At 39.1% G+C, this 18,682-nt stretch overlaps 1 protein-coding gene across 3 annotated transcripts in view; it reads right to left on the reverse strand.

Annotated features, from left to right (window-relative positions):
* Nucleotides 1-18,682, reverse strand: part of LOC138832928 (thrombospondin-4-like) — an 84,323-nt gene that overhangs the window by 22,374 nt on the left and 43,267 nt on the right. For all 3 annotated transcript variants that reach the window (XM_070031191.1, XM_070031189.1, XM_070031190.1), the window contains 5 exons: nt 15,519-15,722; nt 3,311-3,558; nt 794-902; nt 406-488; nt 59-110 (listed from right to left, as the gene is read on the reverse strand). In XM_070031191.1, the coding sequence (XP_069887292.1) occupies nt 59-110; nt 406-488; nt 794-902; nt 3,311-3,558; nt 15,519-15,722 (696 nt within the window). The remainder of the gene's footprint in view (nt 1-58; nt 111-405; nt 489-793; nt 903-3,310; nt 3,559-15,518; nt 15,723-18,682) is intronic.

Here is an 18,682-nt window from a genome sequence, read left to right on the forward strand (position 1 = left end):
CCCTAAGCCCCCTCCCCTCCCCAAAGGTCTACTCCATCCCACTCAGAAAGTCACTTACCACAGGCCTGGCATTCAGCGATGGTGTTTCGTAAAAATGATGTTTCCTTGACCTTTACAAATGGACAGGGTGTGTGGAAAAGATTAGACAGGAATACCCAATAGAACTCAGGAATGAAAGAACCTATATATGGTGCACCAGCAGCCTTTGATGGCCTCTCCTCTACCTGGAGCCATGCAAGTATATCCCTCATCTGCAGAGCACTTCTGGCTGACCTCTGGGAAAGTGCGCTGAATGAGGCCACCAGCCTCTCTCCTTGTCTGTGCAGGCCCACAACTCCAACCTCATGTACAGATTTCTGCTCTGCTAAGGTGTTAGGTTTTCTCAGGGTAGATCCTGTTGGTTACCTGCTGTCTTAGAAGATCTTTCACCTCTGCAAGCAGCTGGTTTAGTTGTGTCATTTGACCCAAGAACTGTCGATTAAAGTCCCCTGTAGGAATAGCAAAAGGGAAAGAGCATCTAGCTAGTGACAGTCCAAACCAAATGATTCCCCAGACAATTACAACAAGGGGATTCAAAAATCTATGGTCTAGCCTCTGGCTAGTTAGTTCAAGTTCGTATAGGTTATAAACAAATGTAATGAAAAGATTCCTTGCTCTGGATGGTGCTAAAAGGGTTGGGTTTTGCAGATGCAGATGACAGTCTATCAATGGGTGATGGACCTAGCTCACTCAGAGGTTTTTGGCATTTGTCTTTGCTGATAAGAGGATGCGAACCCCCCACAGTAGCCCACACCTGTGCTTGTGGTGGCCAATGGTTCACTCTGCTGCAGGAAGCAATCTTGCAGGCTGGCTGCCTGGAACAGTGAGCCCCGTACCACCAGCTTCAGTTCTTCCAAGAAGTCCTGGAAAACAAACAAAAAGGCACATGTTTGCTTACCAGAGCTTTCTGCTACCATTCAATACCAATGTGCTTCTGGATTCACAAGACTCATAAAAGAGGAGCCCTGTATACTTGGATGCTGGCATCTTGCACGATTTTGTAGGTTCACATTTTTTCTAAAGCCTGTAGGCTCCATCCTTTTTTTGAGTGAAACAAATGTGGAACAAGCCAGTTGCCTGAGTAAACACTGTCATCTAATTTGGCCTGGGCACTCATCAAAATGGCCGAGAAAAGGAAAGGCTGTTTTCCATCATGGTAAATGAGTTATAGACTGTAATTATGATATTGGTTTTGAGCAGTATTGTTTTTAGGATACCTTGGCTCCAGGTTTTTGCAAAGCCTCTGATTTCCTTGGGCTAGGAAAATGGAGAAACAGTATATTCTATGATCATTAGGCTGTTGGCACTGAATTTTTATATTATTGGTAGATATCAATCATTCATTATTTAGTCACAAAGTCAATTTCCTCATCCATTTATCTTGTAATGGCTTACTTGTACTCATTTTATTATATCTGTAAGTGTTCAAAAATGTTAACTGCTAATGTAAAGCTATCATCATTATTTTAGAAATGAGCATGCTCAAGATTTTCAGAGGAATTCTACTTTATGGCTTAGTCAAGTTAAGATTTATGCAATACATGCCATGTAACAGGTCCTGGCTTAGATGCTAGTCTAGATTCTTCATTGTGGGACCACAATGGAGTTGCAGCACCAAGTATTCTGAATGCTTAGAATATGTGGTCTGACACTTAAACTGATTGAATGAATGAATATGTGACTACCAAAACCAGCTGATAATCCAAGGAAGCAAAGATTTTGAGAAATGCTAATTAGTATAGTTCCCTGTTGACCTTGTGACTTCTAGAAACTTCTACAAACTGACTTATTTGGATATGGACACTAATTTCTGGTATGGTCAGTGACCAAATTTCTGACTGTCAATAAGATTTTCTTGGAGATATTTAGTTCAGAAAAGTTAAGTAGACTTTTCTATTATTTTTTTATGTATAAATTCATACTAATAATCTCTCTAGCTAGATGTGGTGGTTAATGTCTGTAATCCCTGCATCAAGGAAGTTGAGACATGAGGATCGTGAGTTTGAGACGGGTCTGGAGTACATAATAAGACCTTATTCCTCCTCAATTTCCCCTCAAAAAAAAAAGAGAAAAGAAAGGAAAAGAAAAAAAAATAAAGCAAATAAAACATTAACAAGCAAACAAAACCCCAAACCAAATTGCCATCTGTAAAACCAAACTAAAGCCAACCAAATCCTTCTTAGATTTTCATTTTCTTTGAATTTTTTGCTTCCTGTTGTTCAAACACCAAATTCTAGGATCAGATTCATAGTTTTTATATTAACATCTAAAATCTTGCTGCAATCCGACTTACAATGAAAGTCATTGCTTGCACACTGCTTCTTTGAACAAAGGCTACAGAGCAACTTGCATAAAGTACATGTAATGAAGTAATAAAATAGAAATGGAAAATAAAGATTGAGAAAAGACAGCAATATTATAGGTCATAACAGGCAAGCATAGTTACTGATTTGGGCATTGATTGCCATACCAGATAAAATTCAAGTATCATGACCAGATATAAATTATTGGAAAGGACGAAGACTACTAAATAAAGCACCTCCTAGCACAGAAATTCTCAAGCACTCTATGTCATGGCATGGTGGTGCACACTTCTAATCTTACTGCTCAGGATGTGTGAGTTCAAGGTCAATTTGGGCTATACAGTGAAAGCCTCAAACAAAACAAAACAAAACAAAAACAAGTTCTGTGGATGTAACTCAGTGGTGGAGACCATACATATTACAGTCAAGGTCCTAAGTTCTATTCCTAGCATTGCAAAAGATGTTTGTGGCAATTTCTATAGCAGATAAAATGGTATAATAAAGGTAACAACAATATCACCATTAAGTGAAATAAAATACAGAGGTGATGGAATTAAGCCTGATGTCCTTCCAAGACTTGTGAAAAAAAATCTCTTTTTCATGAAAAATGAATTAAAAAAATCATAGAAGAATAACTACTTCTTTGTAGCTATGCAATAAGAAGAGTTGACTCCAAAGGTTCTACATACAATCAAAAGCAAAAATGCTCAAATTTTGCTGTCTATTTGAACCAATATTTTAGAAAATAGTAATGTCTAGGTACCAGGGCCACAGATTGTAATTAATTAGTCTTGGTGGTTGTCCTCTGGTAGAGAGACGTGTGGCAAGTTCCTGGGTGATTCTAATATGCAGTCAGCATTGGATTCACTGGCCTGGAAGCTAACACATTTTCCCAGCACATGATTTCATACCCAGTAGGCCCTTGCAGGCCCTCTTTCCATTTTGGAGAATGGTTTGCAGGTTCCTACCTGTGCCTTCCTTTGGAAAGTTCTCAGTTCAATAGACTCAGGATTCTGAGAGAGACCAGAAAAGGCTCTGGGAAGATTCTGAATGGAATCCACTTGGGTGCAATCCACATAGAGCTCTACAGAGCCTGTCCCTCGCTGCAAATTGGTCAGCCTCAGGAGGATCCTGTGCCGCTTCCCATCAGCCAGCTGCAGGTTGTTGAAAACCACCAAATAGATCTTCCCATCATCCTTCAGGTAACGGAGGATGGCTGGAAACAAACATAGATCAATGAATGGAGTGTGCAGTGGAAAGGGGTTAGTTCTATGTCGAGTGGCCTTCTGGTCACAAGGGTAGATCACTGGAAAGAAGGAAAATTGTAACTACAAATATTGATTCATCATCTTACATATGCCAGAAATTGTCCTAAGCACACTCAAGATACTAGGATAGGAGCCTCCTTTCCTACCATGGATGTTTTGTGCTCATGGATACACACATGATACTAGCAACTTTCAAAATAAGCAATAAAGCTTCTGATAGTGAAAAATATAATGAGCAAATAGAATCCTTACCAGAAAATAAGCCCAAATCCAAGTCAGTATCTGGGGGCATGAATCCATAAACTCACCAAACATTCAGTGAACACTACCATATGCTACTTACTTGCTTTAAACATTTGAGTTCTCCTCATGGCCATGCTATGGAAATACAAATGAGGATAATAAAGCCCAAGTAGTGAAAGAGCTTTCCCAAGAACACTGTAAATTGCAGGACTAGAATTTGAATCCAAGTGTGAGCTATTCTATGATTAATGGACTGCTAGACATGGATATGTGTCTGTAAACACATGTCAAATAGAGTGTAATTTTTTATATTGCACTTGAACAGCCTGTTGTTAACAATGTTCAGTTAACAAATAAAGAAGTTAGGAGATCTACTACCTTATTGGTATGAGATCTACTACCTTATTGGTCATACTGGAGCTTAAACTCAGGGTCTTGCATTCTTGATTAGCATTTTTGTTCATGGCTGTTACTATACCATGTGAGCCACATCTTTAGTTCTGACTTTTTGCTGGCTAATTGGAAATATGAATCTCTCAGATTTGTTTGCCTGGATTGGCTTCCATCCTCACTTCTCAGATCTCAGCCTCCTGAGCAGCTGGGATTATAATTGCAAGTCACCAGCTCCTGGCTTTACATTTTATCATCATCATCATCATTATTATTATTGTTGGTCATGGGGCTTGAACTATGAGATCAACAAATAAAAATTTATAAGAATTTTAAATTCTGGTTTTCAGTTTTTCTTTTTATACCATTTTTGTCCTGAACGTATTAGGCCTTAAGATAAAATTTAGTCATATAAGCTGGCCCTTTGAAAGTGGAGCTCCTTGGCTGAGATTTGCTAGAGAGATTAAAATGTGCTACTTTCAAGGTCTTCGTAACTCAACAACAAACTCCATAGGTCCACACACAGGTATCCCTTCCAAATCCAAATCACTCTCCAGAAACAATTCCAGGAACAAGAGAAAGGATGATTGTACATGTTGCTGGACAGTGGATGTGGTAAACACATCACTGCAGCCTAAAAGGTCCAAGCCAAAGCCTTCAGCTGCCCCAGGGTGGGAAAGCCTTAAATTGTCAGAACAGGTCTGGAAGGGAAAACAGTGATGTACATCAGAAGTTTAAACATGTACAGATCCTATGACCTGGCAAGGCCACTTCGGGGACTTGCTGCTAAAGGAATTAAAAGAAGACACATCAAGATATATGTATAAGAATGGCCATTTCAGAAATATTTAATATAGTGAGCATTTGGCAGGACATATATATGTGAAAAGAAACAGTTGGCTACTTAGATTATTGTATGATGGCTAAGTTCCCATAGCTCATACCTGAAACCCTTGCTATAGGAGGCTGAGCTCTGAGGATCATGGTTCAAAGCCAGCTTGAAGAGGAAAGTCTGTGAGACTCTTATCTCTAATTAACCATCATAAAGCCATAGATGGAGTTATAATTCAAGTGGAAAAGCACTAGTCTTGAGCAGAGTAGCTCAGGAAAAATATCCAGGCCCTGAGTTCAAGCCCCAGGACTGGCATACAGTCTCATCTAGAGAGTGATCTCTTTCTCTCTCTCTCTCTCTCTCTCTCTCTCTCTCTCTCTCTCTCTCTCTCTCTCTCTCTCTCTCTCTCTCTCTCTCTCTCTCATACACACATACACAAATTATGGTATGAATAGAAAACAAGCCTCTATGGAATAGCTGTACATTAAAAGAAGAAGATGAGAGTCTAATTATTGTTATATAAAAAAAGGAAGTCATAAGCCAGCATAGTTTCATTCAGAAAAAAATGTGTACATGTATATTTGCAAGCATACATGTGTATGTATATATGCACATGAACATGTGTGTAGAGAAAATGAGAATATTTCAATATTTATTTAATAATTGTTTGGATGATATGTACTTTTTCGTCTATCTTCACTGTCTAATTTTTCTATGAGACACCTGTTCCTTGTGAGAGCTTATTTGGTGGATCTAGCAGAGGATCATAATATTCATATTTCTCTGTTGGTAGAGAAACTGCTCTTTCGCTGGTGTGGCTCAGCTTCAGAAGGGACTCACATAGCATAGTGAGGGAAAGAGACTCCCACTGAGCCAGTGGCTGAATCAACCCTGGCAACCAATAGGGTGACTGATGTCACAGTGAGATCACCTTCACATCCTAGAAACACCCATCACTTACATATAAACAAGTAAAGACATGCATTGCTGTCCATCCGTGATTTATGGCAAGTACATGACTGGGATTGCTTTTTCCTTAGGAACCCCTCTGTAAAGTGTAAATGTGAGCTTGGTACTGCCTCACGGACCAGCTAGCCAAGAATCCCTATTTACATTGCAGTTTCCCCAAGGAAAATAATCTCAACTGAGAAACTTGAAGGATATATTTAAGGGCTTTCCCCACATTATGCTCTTGTGAGGTTAATTTTCCTGCCCTTCTTGAACTCTGACTAGACTTCCTTTTCCATCTGACTATGGTAAGAGAGAAGGAGAGTAGGAAGCCATCATTCTGTGACTTACAGAGATGCCAGATGGGGTCAGTGAGATTTTCTCTTATGTCTATGTGGTCACAACAAGCTTCTCGAGAGAAAAGAACTGGTAAACCCTGACAAGGCAGACTAGCCAGGGGGGCTATAGATGATTATAGTCTAATAGTAAGTTTCCCGAAGTAAACTCTCAGCAAGACATAAGGAATAAAAAGAAAGAAAAACCTAGAGAAATATTAACATGAACAGAAATTCTTAAGATTTCCTTTCAACCTGAGATCCAACAGGGTTTTTACCCTTTTATTTCATGTTAATTGTTGAGAATTTACAAAAGGAACTCATGGCTGGAAATAGGAGTCGCCTATAGCAGCTAAAAGATTGAGAAATGGAGCCCAAAGAAGCACTAATCCATTTTTTACTTTAATAACTTTATGATTTAGAATTGTTTTTCAAGGTCCTGGAGTGTTTATAAGCCAATAAAAATGCCACTTGGAAGCCAGGCGCCGGTGGCTCACACCTGTAATCCTAGCTACTCAGGAGGCTGAGATCTAGGATCTTGGTTCAAAGCCAGTCCATGCAGGAAAGCCCACTAAACCACTCAGAAAACTGGAGGTGCTGCTGTGGCTCAAGAGGTAGATCGCTAGCCTTGAGCTGAAGAGCTGAGGGACAGTGGCCAGGCCCAGAGTTCAAGACCCAGAACTGACAAAAAAAAAAAAAAAAAGAAACTTGGACTGCCAAACTTGAATTATGTCACGAACATTTATTCGATGTTCCCTGATTCTAGTTATAGCCACTAGTTCTGGTTCCTATATTAACAATTTAGGAACTTAATACAACGATTTAGGGAATTAAGACTTAAGGACTTAAAATAAATACTGTCTTTTGTAATACTGGGTGAACTTAGGGCTTCACACTCGCACTCTACAACTTGAGTCACACCCTCAGTTCTTTGGCTTTTAATTTGTTTTCAGGTAAGGTCTCTTGCCTGATCTGCCCTCAGATGATCTTCCTAACTCTGCTTATAGACTAGCTGCTATGTCAGGCATGTGTCACTTTGCTCAGCTTGTTTTTCAGATAGAGTCTCGTGCTAGCCTCAAACCATGATCCTTCTATCCCACACATCCTAAGAAGCTGGAATTACAGGTATGCACCACCAATCTCTTGATTTTTTATTTTTATTTTTTACCCAACCTAAGGTTTCTATGAAATTCAATGGAAACATATTTCCCTAGGCATGCTGCCAGTCTTCATAGGTATTTTCAGGGCACATGAGCTGTGGTTTATTTTCATAACTGAATAGCTGAGTTGAATTTTTTTTTTGTTTTGTTTTTGTTTTTGTTTTTTTGCCAGTCATGGTGCCTGAACTCTGGGTCTGGGCACTGCCCCTCAGCTCTTCAGCTCAAGGCTAGCGCTCTACCACTTGAGCCACAGCGCCACTTCCGGCTTTTTCTGTTTATGTGGTGCTGAGGAATCGAACCCAGGACCTCATGCATGCAAGGCAAGCACTCTACCACTGAGCCACCTTCCCAGCCCCCTGAGTTGAATTTTATAAATAGTGTCTATTGGGTCTTTTATATAACAGGTACACATTAAATGTATGAACTTCCAATGAATAATTAAATGATTTAGACCTTTTCATATAGAAAATAAAAAGGTCTGAGTGGCAGTTAAACTTCTCATTCGATGTACCAAAGCATACCATGTGTCCACACTCTTACTTAAGGGGATTCTGTACTTCTCGCCTTGCTTTTTGTTGCAATGCAGCACCTGGATGATAAATCTCTCATGCTCTCAGATCTTGTGACAATAGCAAGAGGAAGAAAGGGAAAGAAGAACTGTGGAAACTTTCATCTTCACAATGTCTGCTAGCAGAAAAATTATCAAGGGCCTTGACATTTACCATTCTTCAAACTTGATCCAATAATTCTCCTTTCTCGTGGCTTCCATTTTTCATTTTTCTTTTTTATTGCAAATTCCTTACTTCACTGCCTCTACACTTATTATATCCTACAGCAGCAAGACAACCCCAGAGGGCCGACTGGCGCCTGCTCAGGAAACTTGGTGTTTACATCAGTTGCACTGAGTCCAGCAATGGCTGAAAGCTGTGGTCCCTGGAGCCCCTGCTGCACCCCTTCCAGGCCTTTCCAGAGCATTACCGTGGGGGGAGAGAGAGAGCTCTTTCTAAGGCTCACTTGACCTTGTCATAACCCAGCACACACACAGAACAGAGAGAGCAAAACAGAGGGGACAATAGTTCAGAGGGAGTAAGGCTGTCATCCACCCTCCAGCAAGGAACCAGAAGCCAGCACCTGACTGCGGAAGCTCAGTCCTGCCACACCCCAGTGTCATCACTGCCCCGGGGAGCACTGAGCTCACAAAGATGTTCCTGGGTACAATTCTGTTTCTTCAGCTGCAGCACATTCAGTTCACATGTACAATTTCCCCTCACCACCAGCTCAACAAGTCTGCTTAGGAATTCAATCTGTTTATCTTGCAGGCTTAGTGCAAAGAAAAATGTAGCCATACTAGACTGATGGAGAAGATTCTTGAACTTCAGGTGCTCCTGTGCCAAACATCATGCCTGCCTCTACTCTGCTCCATTTTAGTCTTCTATGTTAGATTCCTGGCTTACCTTGCCACTGCAGGTCTCTTCTCAGATTTGGGGGACTGACAGGTTGATCTTCTTACAGAAGTGCTCTGATGAAGTTACTGCTTTCTTAATGGTGAGCACACAGACAGGTGAATGAAATCTTTCAATAACTCCCTAGTGGCTTCTAAATACTTCACTACTCTCCACTCTACCAAGTCTATGTCTTCCTACTTCTCTTATATACCATATCACTGACATTATATAGTAGAAGGCAATATACTTATTTATAGAGATGACAAAATAGATCAGACAGAATACTTGCGTGACTGCTCTGAATTTTATTATCCACAATTAAATCTTTTAGAAACTAAGGAGTTTTTTTTTTTATTAGTTTGTTCATTTAAACCCTTTCTCTCCAAATGTATCATCTTTTTGTATACTTGACAATCTGGGGCCTGGTTCTGTGGCGCTGTCCAAAAGCTGTATAGTTCCATACCTGATGCAGAAAGCCCCCTCACTTGCCTGATTAGAGCCTGTCTCAGTGACTGGCAGTGAGTGACGAGCAAATTGAATCAATGAGGTAAGGTGCTTTTGGAAAAGTGGACATGGTAGTCAAATATATTATGAAATGTTGACCTACAAGGTAACCAAGGAGGATGACAGTTTTAACAAACGGGAACTGACAGCATTTTGTCAGGTTGGGACAGGAGTTCAGTCCCCTGGCTCTCAGGCAGCAAATTCATGGGGGCAGCACAGAACTGTCTGCTTTGCTTGGCAGATGGCTTTACTCCAACACTGTAAAATATATAATAGAAACCACCACTGTCAAGGTTTCTTCTTCTTTTAAAGTAATTTACATGTTCAAAAATGCCTTCTATTAAATCTTTTGTAATGGAAATTTTTGTTTATCTTTGCCTATGTATCTTTATAGCTTAGACACAGTAATGTTAACATTTTTGATTCATATAAAAGGTAAATCATCAAATTGCCTTTGCTAAAAGTACTCTGGGTGATAAATTCAGCTTGTTTCAATTTTATTTTGTGCATGTGTGTACTGGTATTGGACTTGGCTTGGGTGCTATCCTGCTGTCCCTTAGCTGTTTTTGCTCAAGACTGGTGCTCTACCACTTGAGCCACAGTTCTAGTTCTGGCTTTTGGCTGGTTAGTCACACAGACTTTTCTGCCTTGGCTGGTTTTGAACCAAGATCCTCATAGCTTAGCCTCTGAATAGCTAGGATTACAGGGAGAAGCCTACTGTTGCCTGGCCGGATTTTCTTATGAAAGTTTGAACAGATGTAAAGTTTACAGAATATATACCTACACAACAGCAGCAGCATAACTATCTAGTAAAAGAAGGGAAGCAATCATATCAAATATCTACAAAGGGCTTTATGTTTTAAAAATTATGTGACTAATCATGATGCCTAACTCTGTGATACAAAGCTGTGAGGCACACAGAATCCAAAGGTCATATAACAGAAGGAGTTGCATAGCCATTTCTTAAGTCATGGAACCTTTCTAGCCTTAGTAAAATCACAGCATATTAGCCTTATAAGTCATCCAGCTTAATATCTCACTTCACAAAGCTCTTCAATAAAGTCAGTGTCTCCTCTCCCAACACATTTCCGGTAACAAGGAACTCATTACTCTGCAGAGAAACCCATTTCGCTTTTGGAAAGCTCTCCACAGTTTTCCTAACATAGAGCCAATATCTGTTTCCCCTCACTTTCACCAATGAGTCCTCATTGTACTCTTCAGTACTTTAGACAGATTTAGTCTGACCCTCATTTCAAATGACATTTTTTTCAAATACCTTAAGGCAACTTTTATCTCTCTTATCTTTTGTCTGGCTTCTTTACTTTCCTAGTTTTTTTTAAACTTTTCAACTGGGTTATGATAATAATAATAATAAAAGGCGCAAGAAGGTCTAAATGGATTCAATTCTTCTCAGAGTACTGTCTGATTTGACTATCTTTGTGAAATGTGTTCAGGACAAGATGTAATTTTAGATGTGGCTTGGACATTTAAGAGTAAAATGAGACTATTAATTTCTTTAACCTGGACACATGTATGTGATATTCAAACTTAAAGAGCTTTTTAAAAACAGTCGCATCATAGTATCTATTCATTCATTCATTCATTCTGCTCAACACTGACTAGTTTCTCCTGCTGCTGACCTCTTAGGTTAGATCTCTCAAATTCTATGCTTCTGCAATTTACTTCTCCCTCTTGGAGCATGGATTTACATCTATGCTTGTGAAACTTTATCCAATTTGATTGTGGCTTGTAATGCCATTTTGCAAATATTGATGACATACAATATGTTCAGTTTGGTTTTCAAACTTTGTGCTGACTATAAACACAATAAATACTGTCTATCTTCATTTAAATCACGATGTTGAGAGTTTCAATGCTAAAGACAATTTTGCCAAAAAGCTTCTAGCTACATAGTGATAAATCACCTCACAACACTCAGCAGTACTATTATCTATCTGTCTGTCTGTCTGTCTGTCTGTCTATCTATGTATCTATCTATGTATCTATCTATGTATCTATCTATGTATCTATCTATGTATCTATCTATCTATCTATCTATCTATCTATCTATCTCTTATTCTTTTTTATATTATTCAGAAAGGTATAGTCAGTAACTGCATAATGTTATTTTGTGCAGTAAAGATACATTATGCTCCATAGCATTTCTTAATCAGCTTAGAGGTTTCGTGGAAAAACAGTTCCGTGTGACTTATCGTCAGTAACTCCAATTTTGTGTTCAAAAAATTCCAGATTTTTTTTCCAGGCAATCTTAAATTACATGAAGAATACTACAGACCTCTGGGAGTTTGTGCTAGAAAGTTCACTAGCCTATGAGTTTCAGAATCCACCTTGCCTCTCTTTCTAGAAAGGAAAACATGTCTTTCTCCACTCTGTTCTCTGTGATTTCTAAATCACAGTGATGTTGCTACATGCTTCATCAAACATCCCAATATGGAATGACATAGACAACTAAAGTCACTGAAGAGATTGGTATTATTCTATCATGAAGATATTGGGTATTATTCTGCTCTCTTCATCTAGCTCAGGTGGTTGTTTCCTGCTAATTGTTCTTGACCATTTGAAGAGTATTTCCTTTGATGGATAAGATAGAAGCAAAAGAGCTGAATATGGATTCTTTCAACATGTGTTAATCCTGAATTATATTCTAGGCAGGGGCTTATTCCTTCTTTATTTTGAACATAGCTTTTTGTGTGTGAAGTCAAGAATAAAATGAGCCTTGAGCTTTTAGAACAGTCTTGGAATATTGAAAAGAATCAATTAAGGTTATAATTAAATTCATGGCCCTTTATCTTTCCCCACTCAATATGGAGTCCAGAATATTAATTTCTGAGCTTCCCACCACTCTCAAGCTATATTTATCTTTGGCCAGAAAGTTCAAGAACCACTGTTGTAGACCATTGGACATCTCCTATCTGTAGGCTCTCCTTAGTCCTGATAGCACATACAGGTAGGTTTCTTTCATTTCCACAGCATTAACTCGTTCTTCAGTGACAAAGATCAAAGAAACAGTTCTTCTCATTGTCTTTTTTCCTGAAAGGTAAAGCTATTTTCAAGGCAAGCCTTTGTTTTTGGAAGATAAACACTAGAATCTAGTTGTCCATCTATCTATCCATCCATCATTATGTAGTATTTAAAATATGAAGTTTTAAAATTGCATCTCAGAGTCTAAGGGGGATGATTACATAATTCAGTTCTTACAGTTGACTTGTGAGACAGCTATTATCATTCTACTTTAGAGATGATAAATGGACTAAAACAGATTGAGATATGTAGTCATGGTGACCAGTTGGTAATTAAAACCCAGGATACTAACTGGAAATTTGTCCATGCCAGATACTACAAAAGCATCAACCATATTCGGCCAAGTGGTTTCTGTAGAATCCTTATTTTTATTAAGACTTTGCATTCGTTTTGCTAATAATTTGACCAACATTATTTTCATATTATTATACTTTCATTCAAAAAGTCTTCAAGATTCACTTACTAACCCGCCTCACTTTTTTGAATACTTACTATGTACCAGGATGAGGAAGTGTGTTAGTGTTTCATAGCTATGACAAAACACATGGGATTGACTACTGAAAAGGAAGAAAAAATTATTTTGACTCACAGTTTGAGAGGCTTCAGTCCATAGTCAGTTGGCTTCACTGCCTTTGGGCTTGTGTGAGGCAGACTCATGGTGGGGATACATGATACAGCAGAAACTACTCACTTCATAGGGGCCAAAGCATAAAGGAGAAAAGCAGGAAGGGTCTAGGGTCCCAAGATGCCCCTCAAAGGTATGACCCCAATGACCTGAGTTCCTCTAACTGGGCCCCAACCACTAAATGTTCCATTGGCTCCCAACCACGTTGCCAACTGGGACAAAGCCTCTTGCACATGGGCCTTTGGAGAAACATTCACCATTTAAACCCTAACAGGAGTGTCTATCAACCTTTTCATCTAGAAGTCGATAAGCTCGTATTTATGGCTTCATTCTATTATTGGTGGTTCTTCAGAAGAAACACACTAACAAGCTCCTCACTCATTTCTCTGTCTGCCCCCTGTATTTAGTGTTATACTTGTCCTGTCAGAGCAAATGGAATCAGTTCAGAAGTGACTTCCTTGTGTGTCCTGGTCTCATAGACTCTCGATGATGAATTCACACAGACGGAGCAATTTAGGAATAGAAGGGAGATGCAGTGATAGTGACAAGTTAGGAGCAGAGTTTTTCTCACTACAGAGGACCTTGTAGCCATTAGGTTGAATAAGCCAATGTGTCTAAAATAGTTTAGTCAGAAGCTACTGGACTATAGATGAAGAGAAGTGATTGCTATAAGGGAGGAGCTCCTTCAATAAATGCAAGGCAAATTAGCTTTTTGCTTGGAGGGGGAGCTGGGGTATGGCACTGGGTTTGAACTTGCCATGCACATGCCATACAGGGGCTCTACCACTTGAGCCACACCACCAGCACTTTTTGTTTCTGTTGTTTTTCTGATAGTGTCTTATGTTTATAACTGGACTAGCTTTAACTAGGACTCTCCTTTTACATTTCTGGCATAGCCAAGATGACAGGCACATGGTACTACACTTAGTGTTTTTATTGATCAAGATGGGGTTTTGAACCCCGTTCTTTCTAACCAGACTGGCCTTAAACTGCAATCTTCCTGATCCCTGCTAAGATGTAGGCATAGGCCACCATGCCTATCTCCATTCTTTTTTGCTTTAACTCTATAGTCCCATGAAAGCTAAGAGTTAATCTTTTAATCTAAAGAGAGTAGAATCTAAGAGACATCCTGAAACACTAAGAAGCATCTCCTTTTAAAGCAAGTGGAAAAAAAAAAACCTAGGCAGAAAGACCGGTCTTCCCTTCCTGTTTTATTAAATGCATGAGACAGCAGAACATGTATCTATCACATTCCTCAATAAACAAGAACAGGTGTTGTCCCCAGGGCATGGGTGGAAGGAAGAGGATGAAAAATAGTGACCTTTCTTCTGGGGAGTCATTTCTCAGTGCTTGCAGTCCCTCCCTTCGGCAGTAAAAGAGATGACAGCAAAGGGGTCAGAAAAGTGAGAGCTTGTGTAAGCTGTCAGGAAGCAAGCAGCAAAGAGCCCTTTATTCTCTTCTACGGGAGGAGGGTATTTTCCCTATCCAGGACAGCTAGATCCTTGCAGAGCTGTGAGATAGCTCTGCTCAGACTCCGGAACTTAAGAATGATGGGATCTGCTGTTAGGGGCTGAATGCTTGTGTCCACATCAGATTCTGAATTAAACTCTGAATTTCCAGTAAGATGGTGATTGGAGGTAACTAGCCTTGGGAGAGGCAAGTAGGACTAGATTAGGTGGTTCCCTCATGGGGAAGAAGACTAGAAAATATGCTCTCGGTACTTTTTATAGAGGATACAATGAAATGATGAACATCCGTAAGCCAGAAAATGGGCCCAGAAGTGGAGGTGTGCTTCAAGTGGTAGAGTGCTAGCCATGAGTGACTAGGCCAAGTGAGAGCCCAAATAAATTCAAGCCTCAGTTCCAGCACACACACACACACACATACACACACACACACACACACACATGCACACACACACACACATGCACACACACATACACACCTAGGGGGAGAGAGAGCATGAGCGAGCAAGCGAGAGAGCGAGGGAACGAGAGAGACAGAGATAGAGAGAGAGAGAGATAGAAGAGAGAATGGCCCCTTATCAGCAACTATATCTGGCAGCACCTTGACCTTAAGACTTTGAAGCTCCCAGAACTGTGAGAAGTAGAGTCTGTGGTGATCCATTAGTATTCTATTGGTATTTTGTTACAATAGCTGAATTTTGACAATGTCAGAAGCTATCTTGGCCCAAAACAATTCTTTCTTCATATAATCTCATCTTCCACTATAGGTAAATGAACAATAAGAAGAATGTGATATTGAAAATGAAACAAAATGTGTAAGAAACAAGTTGCACAAGGGAACCATTTTCAGGACAGTGGACACCAATTCTTCGGATAGAAGGGGAGTTTTAAGGAAATGCTCCTTGCAAATGTACTTACCTTTATTTAAGCGTCCCATTACAGTAAATTCAAAATATTTGCTATTGTCCGATGAGGAGTAGAGTCCAAAGATGGTGGCTGAGCTTTTAGTCTGCAGCTTGAAGGTGGAGATCAAGTATAGTTCATTCAGGGCCGGGTCTGTCAGGACAGGCTGCAGAGCAGCAGGGTTCAGCCTCTGACTGGAGGATGGCAGAAGGTCAAAGACTGGGAGAGGGAGGAAGGGAGAGATTAACTTTGTGAGAGATTAAGTTTGAGGAAAACATGTTTCTTAGGGACCATTTGACAATAGCTACAAAATAATGGAAATTTACAGTGTGCGCATGCATGCGTGCATGCGTGCGCGTGCGCATGTGCACACTTTCATGTACATGTGCCAGTTCTAGGGCTAGAACTCAGATCCTGGACTCCATACCTCAGCGTTTTCTACTGAAGGCTAGCACTTGAGCTACAGCTCAACTTCAGCTTTGTAATGGTAATTAGAGATAATAGTTTCATGGACTTTCCTGCTGGGGTCGTCCTTGACCCATAATCCTCCAACCTCAGTCTCCTGAGTAGCTCAGATTACAAGTGTGAGTCACCAGTACCTGGCACCTTGTTTCATGTTTTCACATTGTCAGGCTCACAAATTCTTCCTTGTCACTTGGTAGTGGCTGCACATTTGAGGCAGTAGAAATACAGTATAATATTCATCTAGTTAGAGTCCTTAAGGGAAGACTAAATTTGCAAACAAAATTGGATGTGGCTACACTAGTGGCTTTGAAAATGCCCACTAGGAAAAACACTGAGGCTTGAAATACAATGGGGACAGGTGAAAGCATCCAGCTCATTGTTTTTCTCATGTCCTCAAGCAGCGAATTTCAGTCATGGGTTCCCTTAGGTACCTAGCAGACCAGAACCAATTGTATTTTCCTGGTCAGTGATAAATGACAGTTAATATAGCTGAAGGCATGGATGCAGTGATAGGTACAGGGTCACTAAAATGATTGGCTGCCTTGTGAGATCTAAATATTCCCTTTGTGCCTTTACAATTCTCCAATATTTCTCTGTTAAAAAAATAATCCTATGGTGGAAACAAAACAAAATGATGAGGTTTCTCATTCTTGACTACAGATTGATAGGTAAAGTTGATGTGCAGAAACAAAAATCTGCATTTGTATTTATATAAGTTGTCTTTGATCAAGTAAGCAACACTTTTTAATAAAAAGTGTTTTAAGATTTAGTAAAAGCTATAGAAGAGTATGTTTGAAGTCACTTAAAAGGCAAAGGCTCAATGTGGGTAATACTCACTAGAAGTCAACTTAGAATTTGTTAGTTTATGCAATTATTGTTTGAACAATTCTGTAGCATACAGGAACTTCAGTACCTGTCTCTTAGATACGTAATCTGATTACTAAAATGATAATACTAATAATTTATAAGGTGCTCTTACAAGCATGCTAAGCATATTAATGGAAAAATGAGCAAGGAACATGAAAAATCAATTTACAGAAAAAATTATAAATCATAAAGAAGCATATACATCAATTTTCATATTTACCTGATGGAGAAAGCCAAGTTATATAATAGGACATTATTTTAACTCCAAATCAGAAAAGTCATAAACACAGTAATAGCCAGTAAGGATTCAGGGAAATGGGCCCTCTTTTTCATTTACTGCTTGGAAAGTTTTAAGTAATATAAATACCCTGAAGACAGTTTAAATAATAGTATTAAAGGCCCTAAAACACAAATGTCCTATGACCTAGAAATTCTACCTAAAGAAATTCATAACAGAAATAATAGATAAGACAGCATATGATTTAGGTACAAGGATATCTGCCATCAAAATTCTAGAATTTTATTTAGGAAGGAATTAGGTAAAACTCTAAATGAAAGAGAAATAAATCCTGAAGCTCTCTTGACAAAGTATTTTGCCATGAAAACATAAACTCTCGTTGGTTGGGGAACGCTAACCAAACCATCCTGTGGCACTTTAATCACTCAATAAATTACCAACTACAATACCAAAATACTGAAAATAACATGTGTCCTTTGTTACAAACCTGGCTAAGTTAATTTCAGTTCTTAAAAAATACAGCTATTTAAATACCTTCAGATAGGAAAAGATGTTTGTGATAAAGTAAAAAAAAAGATTATGAAAGTTTGTCACACAAACTTTTGAAAACATTTGAAAGAGAAGACAACATAACAGCCCATTCATATTAGTGGAAGCTATCTAATATTTTTCTTATGCAATTTCTATTTTCTTTTTTTTGGGGGGGGCGTCTGGTCGTGGGGCCTGAACTCTTGGCCTGGGTGCTGTCCCTCAGCTCTTTAGCTCAAGGCTATCACTCTACCACTTGAGCCACAGCACCACTTCCGGCTTTTTTTTCTGCTTATGTGGTGCTGAGGAATCGAACCCAGGGCCTTAAGCATGCAAGACAAGCGCTCTACCACTGAGCCACCTTCCCAGTACCCCAATTTCTATTTTCTGCAATGAGTAGATACTGCTTTTATTATAAGAAAGAATGAATAAAATTCTAAAACAGGTAAAAATTCAAGTACTCACAAACATCTGTTTTCACTTTGGCTTCTAATTGATCTATCTATACCTCACATAATAATGAATATACTACTAGATGTGTTGGAAAAATAAATCTATTGTGTGTGTTCTTTCTAATTTTCCATGTCCTCAAATTATGAAGACAGCTGCCTACTTTATTTCAAAAAGAGATGGTTATTATTACTGTGTTTATTGTTGTTGTTTTCAGCAATTGGAAACTTTAGATTCCTACCAATGAAGGTATCCTCAGAAAAGAGATATGTTCAGGGTAGATGAATGCATCCAAATGAAACATGGCACTGTTCATCCTTGGTTCGACTTTGTTCAAGTCCATAATTTAACTCAAACTAAAAGTTCTGTATTTCAATCTATATGGTTTGTTTGATCCATTTGCTGCTCTCTCAAGAGGCAGAGTGAGGATTAGTTAGTAATGACTTCAGGATGTTTAAAAAAGGAAATAAGACACTATCATTTTCTATTAATGTTATTGCCTTTTTAGTCCAACCAGAATCCAAGCACAAGCCTCTAGTGTTAGAGGTGAAATTGCTGCTACCAATGAACCCAACTATTATGTAAATTGAATACACTAATTTAAGACTTGTAATTCCCACTCTAAAAGGAG

This window comes from Dipodomys merriami, unplaced genomic scaffold (assembly GCF_024711535.1).
Source record: "Dipodomys merriami isolate MVZ:Mamm:240054 unplaced genomic scaffold, mDipMer1.0.p SCAF_20, whole genome shotgun sequence".
NCBI classification, from domain to species: domain Eukaryota; kingdom Metazoa; phylum Chordata; class Mammalia; order Rodentia; family Heteromyidae; genus Dipodomys; species Dipodomys merriami.